Source organism: Sprattus sprattus (genome assembly GCF_963457725.1).
Source record: "Sprattus sprattus genome assembly, chromosome: 1".
Classification (NCBI taxonomy): domain Eukaryota; kingdom Metazoa; phylum Chordata; class Actinopteri; order Clupeiformes; family Clupeidae; genus Sprattus; species Sprattus sprattus.
The window spans coordinates 27,185,852-27,197,883 of record NC_137920.1 but is presented as its reverse complement, the minus strand read 5'-3'; the positions used below and the strand labels follow the sequence as shown (position 1 = coordinate 27,197,883).

At 43.0% G+C, this 12,032-nt stretch overlaps 1 protein-coding gene across 2 annotated transcripts in view; it reads left to right on the top strand.

Moving 5' to 3' along the window:
- Positions 1-4,608: 4,608 nt before the first annotated feature.
- The window catches only part of LOC308374418 (guanine nucleotide-binding protein subunit alpha-12), a gene marked incomplete at its 3' end in the record, with an annotated part of 11,806 nt that continues 4,382 nt past the window's right edge, over positions 4,609-12,032 (top strand). For both annotated transcript variants that reach the window (XM_080850196.1, XM_080850195.1), the window contains exons 1-2: positions 4,609-5,105; positions 7,626-7,841. In XM_080850196.1, coding sequence (XP_080706322.1) covers positions 4,788-5,105; positions 7,626-7,841 — 534 coding nt within the window. In that variant the 5' untranslated portion in view covers positions 4,609-4,787. The remainder of the gene's footprint in view (positions 5,106-7,625; positions 7,842-12,032) is intronic.

Below are 12,032 nucleotides of genomic sequence, written 5' to 3'. Positions count from 1 at the left end.
GTGCAACAGACCTTTTCATTTTTGTGGAGAAAAGGCTAAATGCACTTCTCACTTTGGGGACAAAAGAAACTCATTTCGTAGACAAAAGTAATTGTAAACCCTGATTAAATAATTTGATGGGCACAGGGGCTCTTCTTTGATATATTCTCTGGCTTTTATTCAGGCCTCAGAGGAAAGCTAGTTACATAAAATGGAGGCCTGTCTGAGAGAAAAGAGAGAGGAGGAGGTGAGTGTCCATGTCTGTGCTTTGTGAGGTGTTCGTTTTAATGGTAAAAAAAAACTAAAATCTTCAATGGTGGAGAGTACTCTGGATCAAATTTTTTAACAATGTGTTCTCCCATGAATAAATTATGTCACAGCCGCAGTAGACTACCTTTGGTGGTACTTTTGATGTCCATCTCAAGAATCACTCTTGTAAAACACTGATATTCTTGTTACCCCCGCCCCCTGCTGAGAATGTTTCTATAAATTCAGTAGTTTGCGGTGAAAAATGCATATGCACAAACACTTGATGTGCGTACCAACCTTTACACACACGTACTAACACACACCCTCTCTCTCTCACACACACACACACACACCAACACACACACACACAGATCCTCTCTCTCTCTCTCTTATTATTATTATTATATACTGTATGTACACACACATACATAGTCATACATTCGCCTTCACTCACTCTCTCTCATACACACACACACACTCTCTCATTCTTGCCCTCTTTCTTTCTTTATCTGTGCAAACACCGCTATGCAATGTGAACACTACTGTTCTTCACATGCCCCTCTGCAACCAAACACATCTCTCTCTCTCTCTCTCACTCACTTTCTCTCTCTCTCTCTCTCTCTTTCTGTCTCTCTCTCTCTCTCTCCAGGGGGCCTATTGCCAGAAGACAGAGGGAGCAAAGGGAGTAACAATGTGGGATCAATTTGATAAGGAGCTCATAAAACCATGTCACCATCCCCTTGGAGAATGGAAGTGCAGAAATATTTGTTCAACGTGTGCCTACATGGGCACACACATTCTCCTGTGGAGACACCCTCAGACACACACACACACACACACACACAAACATTGCCCTACATACACAACCCCTCCCCAAACACACACACACACACACACACTCCTGTTTATACACCCCCACCCTCAGACACACACACACATAGGCATGTTCCACTGGGGGGGAATGTTTCAATAACGCTAACTTTGGGGGTTATCTCTCATTTCTCTCTCTCTTCCTCGCTCTCTCTCTCTCTCACACACACACACACACACACACACACACAGACACAGACACACAAATGCACCTGTCATCTTATCAGTAAAATATGTACATCTCTCCAATCTCTCAAAGAAAGCACAAGAGTTCTACAGTCACAAACATTCTCTCAGCCATCTATAAGGTTCTCAGAACCATTACAGAAACTTCTAAAGCCTTCCATACCTTACCTCAACATAAGCCATGGCCAGGCTGGTAGTGAGTATCTAAAGGACTAATTTTCCTAAGCAGAGTGGCTGACACATTTCTCTACCCTAAGTGGAAGAGATAGGGTGAAAACACCATAGTTATTCCAACATCCTGACCCGCTGACATTCTCAGGCGATGACCTGTGAAGAATTAGTGAGGGGGCGGGGAAACCTGTGAAATCTCCCGTGCCGTAACCCTGGAAACGCAGAGGAAAACAGAACCAGAAGAAGTTTTTTTTTTGATTGGTTGTTTTTTAAGTTTGGCTCCTTTGAAACCTAACTGATGACACATATTTGGTTGTTTCTGTAAATAATATTTTAAATATAATTTTTGTGCGTCGCTTGTTTATTGCCTGTAAACAATCATGAGCGCTGTGCGCGTTGGAACATTGAATGACTTAATTTCAGTTGTGTGGTATTTGCAGTGTGGTATTTGCTATAGCAATCTTTCTGACAATAAAAGAGAAATCTATACAAAACTGTGTTGTGTGCTTTCTGTGTTTGATACGTGACACATTAACAACTGTCCAACATGGAAGGCGAATAGCAAACAATGTAAGATAGAAGGAATGGCAATTTATTGTATTTTCTTCCTTCTCATATTTCTATCAAAATAATAACTGACTATTTGTAAGCATAAAGAATAACTGTTCTATTCCCCTTAGATGTAAAGGCCCATAGTCTGCTCTGTAGATGTTGAATGCACCCTGTAGTGAGAACACACGCAAACACACAGGTTCAAGGCCAGGCTGATCTGTGTATGATGGTTCTGAAGCTATTGTAGTTTGAAAGGAGTAAGTAACATCCAGAAAAGATAAAAAAAACTGCATAATAATCTCTTAATTCACAAAGAATGTATACTACCTGTGGTATCTCCCTGCAGCAGACATTCTCGGGATCTGTAGGCATTGTTCCACAATCCCCACAAACACACCACCAGTATGTAACATTGATTTGTAAGCGCTTTTCAGACGCCACAAAGTGCTTTACAAAATCATTACACTACATAAAAGACAGAAAAACCTGAACCTGATGATGAAGTGACTACCTGAGCCATTATTGAAAACCTGTAACAGGAAAGAGATTAAAAAATGAACCACATGGCATATGTTGTATTGAATGGTTTGTGAACAATAAAGGCATAGGTCGCAAAATGCAACAATGTACTAATGTTGTTGATGTTAAATAGGTGAATAATGTTTTAATGCTGCAATAACTGTCAGACATAGGTTACATTACTGAGTTATGAGGTGTTGGCAGTCGATCCTACCTTCCCCCTTGCCAACTGACAGGTAGGCCTACTGTTGTGGAGAGAACATAGCTGTTACCTACAACGTTTGATCTTGAGTTGTACTAGTGATGTGGAAATAGCTCATAGACGTGTAGGTTACTTGAAGATAAACACACTATAACCGACAAACTCGAGTCATTAGCAGTGCTTTGTCTGCGAAACAGCCAGCAAAGCCGCATGACCCAAGCCCACATACAAAAGGGGTATAGGTCCCCTTGGCTTAAACCCATAAAATGACGATGTTTGTAAATTTGGTAGATATGTCAATATTAACACAAACATTGATGTGTTTAATCACAGCACATTCATATAAAATGTACAGCAAAAAAAAAGTGTGAAGTACCTTTTTAGGTGTAAACAGTTGTGTTTCAGAGAACTGAAGCGAGTGTGGTTTTACAGAAGGCTTTCTTTATAGATATTGTTCATGTTCCACTCTGACTATTTACATCGCATATGCCTATTAGCAGTTGAGTAGCCCCAGCTAACTCTTCAGACTGACATTGATTTTAGCATAAGCACGCTTCGCTTGTATGAAAGACCAAGGTGCCAGATACGATAGCCTAATTCACCTGAAAGCTTTTTCATCACCAGCGTTACGTCTAGGGCGTTAATGTAGTGAAACCCTGGAACATTGCCTTCAAGTGAAACACAACATGAACGCATATGGCCTCACGGGAAACCTCAAATATAAATCTACTCCAAATCTTGTCTCGGCGATAACTGAGCAATGTCCACTTCAGATTTTTAAAAGGAGCATCACTCATGCAGCAGCCCTGATGGTAAAACTATAGTTTGCGTTTTAACATGCATTCTTAATGTAGCCTAGGTGAAATCATATTTACTGATGCCGTTTAAAGTATGTGAGTGAGTCTAACTTTGGCTAAGTGGAGAAAAAAAACACACAAATATATAATACATAGGCTATAGCGCTTGAACGGAAATAGAGAGAGAGAGAGAGAGAGAGGGAAGCACGAGCTTTCAACTGTGGTTATTGCGTCACCCTCTGGATATGTGTGAGATTGCTCGTGCTCAAACTCGCATGCCATATACTCCAACAGGTGAAAGCCAAACAGTGACAGTTCCAAAGCTAGCTGAAAAACAGCACACTTTTTGCTGAATTTTGTAATTATTAGGCTACTTTGTGTGGTAATTACCACTCAGGTCATGCGCAGTTTCAGACGCAGCTGAAAGTCTTAATAAAGAGCACGCGGCTTTATGTTTGATGCAGCCATCGGGCTGTAAACAGCATTACAGCATACAGCATTTGAACTCAATAGCCTGAACAAAAATACGGTAGCCAGCTTGATAGAACTCCTCCAAAATTGCGTTGCCTCTGAGCTCATCTAATGCAGACGAACCATGAGGCGGATACAAACACAGTCTACAGCTCCCTCTGTTGTTTGTTAGAGGATGTCCATTCTTATTCCAAAAGGAAAGAAAAGACCCTCCCGCGAGGAGTGACGGAGGGGACGAGCGTTTAGTTTAGGCTACTACTGATCTGGGATGGGCCTTTGTCAAACTTTCTAAAGACCACAAACCGTAGCAGACGCGCAGTCTTTCGACTTTTCCATTTAGACCGTTTGTCAATTTACTCGGGATTTTAACAAAGACGTAGGTTATCTTGTGTGTGGTGTTAAATGAGAAGTTGTTTTGCGACAGTTTTTCTACGACGAAGAAGAAGAATCGGGGCATTCTCGTGTTTTCCTCGATGGGCAGGATAAGTTATTTTCATCCTCTCGCCACTTAAAAAACAACAACGGAGGAATCCTTTATCACACACATACGTGTTACGGTGACTGCGGGCAGTGGAATAATGGGTTAATGTTTGTTGTGTCGTGATACATTTTTCAGCTTTTTTTTATAGTTGTTGTTACAGTTTTACAGTTCAGTCTCGACTCTCATCGAACGTCGTATCGACTGGGAATGCAGCAGCTCAAACTTTTTCGGGAAGGCAAACAACAACAAGAAAGTTAGCGCCCACCTAATCTCTTCGCCCATCCTCAGCAAGTGACTCTCTTCCGCAGACATGTCCAGCATGATGCGGAGCTTAAGTCGATGTTTCCTACCGGCAGAGGCGGTTACAGAGCGGGGAAACGGCAAGGGGAAGAGCGGGGACAAGGACGGGCTGTTGGAGCGTGAAGCACGGCGTCGGAGCCGGGAGATAGACGCGATGCTGGAGCGCGAGAGGCGATCCACCAAACGGCTGGTGAAGATCCTGTTACTTGGCGCGGGGGAGAGTGGCAAGTCAACCTTTCTAAAACAGATGCGGATCATCAATGGGCATGGCTTTGACGGCAGAACTTTGCTGGATTTTCGAGATACAATTTATGACAACATACTTAAGGTAACATAATCCCACAGGCCTATCTCATGCTTGAGAATTTAAGGCCCACGCAAACTAACAAAACACTAACTGAAAAGTTTTCAGCTTCCTCGAGTTTCATTCAGTTTTTTGCGCCATGTAGCGGAGGTTAGATAAATGTACTAGGTATTATATGACTAGTGCCTGTTAAGAACCAACTATTCGTTTTGGTGTGCAATATGCCCTGTTTATTGCTAACGGTGTTTGGTAATGAAGTCTGTATTTGATCAATACCAAGCTGTAGGCCGTGAGAATGTTCCCCAGGGCAGTCTGAGGGGCTTTTGACCCGTGTCTAACCTGTGGAGTTTATCTCCTTTGAGTGGACAGAGGACGGGGGTTTCCCACCGACCTGCTAGTGGTGTGCGTCAGTATCCTGCCCCATGCGTCAAGCTACAACGAACTCCCTTTCTCCGTGTCTGGCTTTGTGTCTGTCTGAGGTCTTGTCTTCCACCCTCTCTCCTTACCTCTGTGTAAGTCTCACGCTGCGCACTCTGGGAAAGACCTGACTTGTTTGCTAAATTGTGCAAAGACCCATGCGTATGAACATACAAACACACACACACACACACACACACACACACACACACACAGCAAACTTTTTAGAGGAAGGAGCAGATTACAGGGCAGAAGAAACCAGTAAGACCAAGATACTATACAGAGGAATCTCTCTTACCCACACACATGCAGTATGTGAGACACAAACACACACACCCACATACTCTTTTAGCCTACTGTTTAAAAGAAACGCCTTGCCAGATATTTATACTCACTGAAGAAACCTTAAAACAAATGGTACGCAGTAACTAACAGTTACATAAATTGTGTCTATTCTGTGTGTAACTTCGTTCCCTGGCTCTGGTCTCTTGACCTGCATCAAGAGGAAATGTTGTGTCTGAGTATTTCCTTGTAAAAGGTTTCAGAGTATGGAATGGGTAATAATCACAGCGTATACAGTTTCTTTTTTTAATAGGGGGAGCAGGGTGAAAGGTAATTACACAAAGCACTAGTACTGAGACGCCTGAATAACTGCAAGGACTAAAACAGGCTTAAAAAGAAGCTGCTTAGCTTATCGATCTCCGAAATCTTGCATCTCGAAACACATCCTTGACCTGTGAGTCAGGAGCCTTACTGTAGTAAGGGGGAAGGAGTATCGGTCCCATCTCCCCAAACTGCCGCTGGATTATAATTCTGGTGAAATGACAGAGTTTTAATAAGGCTGCTCTTTGTTTTAATGACTCTGAAGCACAACCGGTTTTGTTAAAATGCAAGCCAAATTAATTTCAGTTCCTGAATTGCTATTGTGCAAGGGTTTGTTTGTGGTGGTGATATTTCTCAGGCTTGATGGGCATGGTTCTGTCTGCTGTGTTTAGTGCGTCTCGAGTAATTCTTTAAAAAACACTACTTAATGATGATATAGCTCTGATGTTATGATGAAGAGAAAGTTACTGTATATGTTTACACTCTTAGTCTCTCTGTTTCAGCTTTAGTATAAATGTCTAAATCGTCAACTAAAAGAAAACACCCCAAACAAGAGTATTAACATGGACAGAAGACACAGGGATGCTTGTCAACTACTAGCCTTCAGATGTATCATTGCTGTAGGCCTAGAGGCACGTCCCAATGCTGCTAACGCTAAAGTTGCTAACACTTATGTGTGTAGTGGAGCAGAGTCTTCTCCAGACATGGATGCATGGCAAGGGGACATGATTCAACTAGTTGGATGTTAAGATGATAACATTGTTTTCTTGAATTCCAGAACGTTGATTACACAACCTGCCATTGTTGCCCGTGATACTATATTATCACTAATGCCTTCATGGCTGCTTGATTGCAAGCCCAAATGTTTGTTTGAACTTGAAGTCTTTGTATCCCTTACTGTTGAAAGGTGCTTCACACATACTTCTTAGTATTCTTCTTCATATACTTCCTGGTCTTCCTGTCCCTCTAAATCGTCAACTAAAAAATCACCCTAAACAAAAGTATTAACATGGACAGAAGACACAGGGATGCTTGTCAACTTCTAGCCTTCAGATGTATCATTACTGTAGGCCCCTAGAGGCAAGTCCCAATGCTGCTAACGCTAATGGTGCTAACGCTAAAGGTGCTAACACTAATGGATGCAGTGGAGCAGAGTCTTCTCCAGACATGGATGCATGGCTAGGGGACAGGATCCAACTAGTTTGATTTTAAGATAATTGCATTGTTTTCTTGAATTCCAGATCCATGATTACACAACCTGCCATTGTTACAGACAGTGATACTCTATTATCACTAATGCTTTCATGGCTGCTTGATTGCAAAATGTTTGTTTGAACTTGAACTCTTTGTCCCTTATTGTTAAAAGGTGCTTCACACATACTTCTCAGTATTCTCCTCAGTATTCTTAGTATTCTTCTCAGTATTCTTAGTATTCTTCTCAGAATTCCAAGTATTCTCCTCAGAATTCTAAGTATTCTCCTCAGTATTGTTCTTCATATTCCTCCTGGTCTTCCTGTCCCTCAGGGCATGCGTGTGCTGGTGGATGCCAGGGACAAGCTGGGCATCCCGTGGCAGAGCTCCGAGAACGAGAAGCACGGAATGTTCGTGATGTCCTTCGAGGGGCGGCCGGGGGTGCGGGTGGAGCCGGGCACGTTCCAGCTCTACGTGGACGCCCTGGAAATGCTCTGGAGCGACGCCGGGATACAGGAGGCCTACGGACGCAGGAGCGAGTTCCAGCTGGTGAGTGAATGTGTGTGTGGGTGGGTGGGTGTGTGTGTTTGTGAGTGTGTGTTTGTGAGAGTGTGTGTTTGTGTGTGTGTGTGTGTGTGTGTGTGTTTGTGTGTGTGTGTGTGTGTGTGTGTGTGTGTGTGTGTTTGTGTTCCTGTGTGAGTGTCTGTGAGAGGGAGAGTATGTGGGTTTGTGCATATGCTTATATACTGTATGTAGAGCTAGAGGCGAATACTAATTGTGTGGGTGTGTGTTTGTGTGTCTGTGTGAGTGTGTGTGTGTGTCTGTGAGAGAGGGAGAGTATGTGTGTTTGTGCATAAGCTTAGATATGTAGAGCTAGAGGTGAATACTACACACTGTGTGTGTTCATGTTTCAGCTGATGCGTTTGTGTATGTATGTGTGAAGGAGTGGGTGTGCGTGTGTGTGTGTATGTGTGAGGGAGTGTGTGTGTGTCTGGTTGTGCATATGTTTTGATGTGAGTGTAACTTGTATGTGTGTGTGTGTGTGTCTCTTTAAGGCAAACAGTGTCTTTGTCTGTCTGCTCGTGTTTGTATTTCAGTTTATATATGTGGATGTGGAGGTGAATTATATCTTGTGTGTGTGTGTGTGTTTGTTTATGATCTGGAGGATGTAACAGGAGGTTTGGTGAGGCAAAAAGATAAAGGGTCCTCATTGATTGGCAACAGGCAACGAGCAAAGCGATAAGCAAAGTCTATCATGCATGAACTAAAGCCATAATTTAGTTTATTTAATGCCAGCAAGCACAAACATGGATGGGGTCAGGGCAGTGGTCACACACCACACGATAGTTCATTTAGTTCATTTAGTTCATGTGCGTCAGACTTGCCTGTTGTGATCTTTGTGTCTACTCATGGTTGCGTGTCACTGGGGTGGTGCAGATGGTTGTAGATAGGGCTGTATGGGAGGATTACATGTGTGATGTAGATACATATTTTATCTTTATATATACATACATTATTGTTTTTTTTTTTTTTTTTTTAAGATATGTTGATGTATTGTGTGTGTGTGTGTATGTGTGTGTGTGTGTGTGGTTGCATATATCTTGATATTGTGGTGTTACAGGATGCAATTTGTTCTGCATTCCCTTTTTACCGGTTTATCTTAATCTTTAATCTGGGTGTGTGATTTTGTTTTCACACATGGGAGTCAGATGCTATGGACTCACGGCACACACACACACAGCTTCAAGTTGAGTGGACGGGGTGGGGGTGGAGGGTGAGGGGGGATGGAGGTCTGCCCTTCATTGTGGTTTTGGCAGAGATGGTTTCAGGCTCTAGGCGACATCAGGCAGTCTTCGCGCAGTACGATACACTGAATCAAGCTGGTGATTCAGACACCAACCTCAGACAGACAGGACTACACATGTCGCTACAGACGGAAGTAATAAGGCCTTATTACAGACACACAGTTGCACATGTGTGAGTGTGTGTGGGCACACACACACACACACACACACACACACACACACACACACACACACACACAGAGGCCAGCATGTCTTTGATCTAAACTTTTTAAAGTTGGGCCACGTGTCTTTGAATAACCAAGTTGGAAATGAAATTTACTCCAGCTGCTGAAGTGGAGTAATCCCCTTTTAAACACACACACACACACACACACACACACACACACACACACACACACATGCAGTATTGACAATTACAGGCACAGGCATAAACACAGCTGTGTTAAAATAGAAGACCACATTAGAGAACAGCTGGTTTAGAACAAGGGATCATGCTTACAGGGTTTCTTCTGAGGAAACCACGCAGAAACACAGAGAAAATGAATGACACTCCAGCCCCACTCTTTCTCTCTATATATCCCTTTCCTTCTCTCTCTCTCTCCCCTTCCCTCCTCCCTGCTCTTTCCCTCCCCCTCTCCCTCTCTCTCCCTCCCTCTCTCTCTCTCTCTCTATTTTTCTCCTTCCCTCTCTCCCCTTCGTCTATCACCCTTTTCCTCCCACCCGTTCTCCATCTCTCTTTTCCTCACAGTGTGCTGCTTAGTCATCAGAGTCGGTCACCGCACATGGTGTGTGTGTGTGTGTGTGTGTGTATGTGTGTGTGTGTGTGTGTGTGTGTGTGTCTCCATGACAGAGTAGAAAATATGGTTTGTCTGATGCTGAAGGGGAGAGGGCAAAAGAGAGATGCATTATGATTGTGTGTGTGTGTGTGTGTGAGTAAAAGAGCAAGAGTAAGATGAGATGGTTTGGAAGGCCTTTAGGAAAGACCTTTCCCTTGAAGAGGACGTCTCTCTCCCCTCTCTCTCTCTCTCTCTCTCTCTCTCTTGCGCTCTCTACCCCCCCCCCCCAACACAAACTAAAGTGCCAAATCCACATTAGCGTGCACACACACACACTGCTAGGACTTTTTGTCTAGCAAGTTTGACTGTTACCTGGGGTAGGCGTTAAACTGAAGAAAGAAACTAAAGTCTAGCTTGTAAATGCACACTTTTTAAAGCATTCTAAAACGTAAACAACTACAGAAATACTTTGTTTACTGTTGTTAGTTAGCTAGGTTGCTTGCATAACCTCGCCTACAACCACACAAGACACAAGACGAGAGAAACGCTTTACAGTATTTCTCTCGTCTTGTGGCTTGTGAGGTTGTAGGCTAGGACATCAGCCAACCAGGGTTTGGATGAACAGAACTGCCCCGTTAAAGTGAATAAGCCTACTTTACCCTACTTAAGGTTGCTGGCATTTACCGTCACATAATAGGCTAACAAATAGACCCAGAGATCCGCTGATGTTTCCGATGGATGAACCTTCACCCTCCTTGCAGACAGAACAATTTGATAGCCACCATGATGTCTCTGACAGTCAAGATTAGATTTTCTATTGCCACTACTGCGGTCGGCGAAGGCTTTAGGAGGTGGAGCTCAGACTGAAGCTTCACGGAGAATGAAACGTGATTGGATAAAATCCGAAAAATCCCAATAATAGGATTTTGACTCAATAAAATCACCTTGGTAATGATGGTCATACAGAATACAGTATAAAACAGTATTCACTGAGTCCTTCAGACCGGCAAGTTTTTAATTTATTGTTGTTTTTAAATAAATGTCACCAGGCCAAGAACAGTAATTACCGGCTAACAGAAACCCTGACTCACACAGATACACACTCACACACACACACACACACACACACTCAGTCACACACACACATCATTGCGGAGGAGGAAGTTGATTACAGGGCAGCAAAGGAGACCAGTGAGGCCAAGATACTGTACCAAGGCATATCAGCTCTCTGTGTGTGTGTGTGTGTGTGTGTGTGTGTGTGTGTCTTGTGTGTGTGAGTGAGGGAGAGTGTGAGAGGTATAGAGAGACAGGGGTGGGGCACAAGAGAGACCGGCGAGAGAATCATTTTTGGGGGAAAATGAATAGGTTGCTATGTTGAAGCACATAATAGGCACCTAGACTGCTTGAATGACACCGTTGTCCTCCCCCTCCCCCTTTTCTCTGGCTGTGTGTACTATTCTTCTCAAGAAATGACATAAGCAATATCATTACTGACCTGATGCGTCAAGCAGGAAGTAAAGAAGTTCTGTGTTCTGTTTTTACACTGCCTGGGAAATCCTCCCTCTCCATCTTGCACCCCCCCGCCCTTCTCTCTCCCTCAGTCTCTCTGTGTCTCGCCTTCTCAAATATTGAGAAAGTATCACAGAAAGTGATTTTAAAGAGGGCAAGAGAGAATTTTTCTACAATTTTTGTCTTTTCAAACGTTTGATGGTTTACATGAATAACTTGTGCTTGGAGAAGTATAGAGAGTTAAAGCATTATATTCAAATTAAATTCCTTTACAGGAAATAACAGGGACCATTACTATGAAGCAGGATTTGGGTTTTTTAGTGTCAAAATGGTGGTTCACGTTTAACTGTACATCGCCATGGTAACTTATGCTGCACACCTAACCTGCTCTGTGTAAAAGCACTGCCAACTGACTCTTCCTGGAGGATCATGTATTTGACTGACATCTAAGCAACTCATGGATTTAATTGAACAATAGAATGGAATACTTTACAGTATGCGTGACTAATCCTCCGAAACTTAATTTACACATTCACACAGTCAGACATTTTCTGCCAGCTTTCCTTCCTGGGTTTAGCTGCAGCAGCTGTGTTGCTTTTAGTGTTATAGATGTATGGTGATCGTTTTAGTATAGGTTTAAATTCTTCATA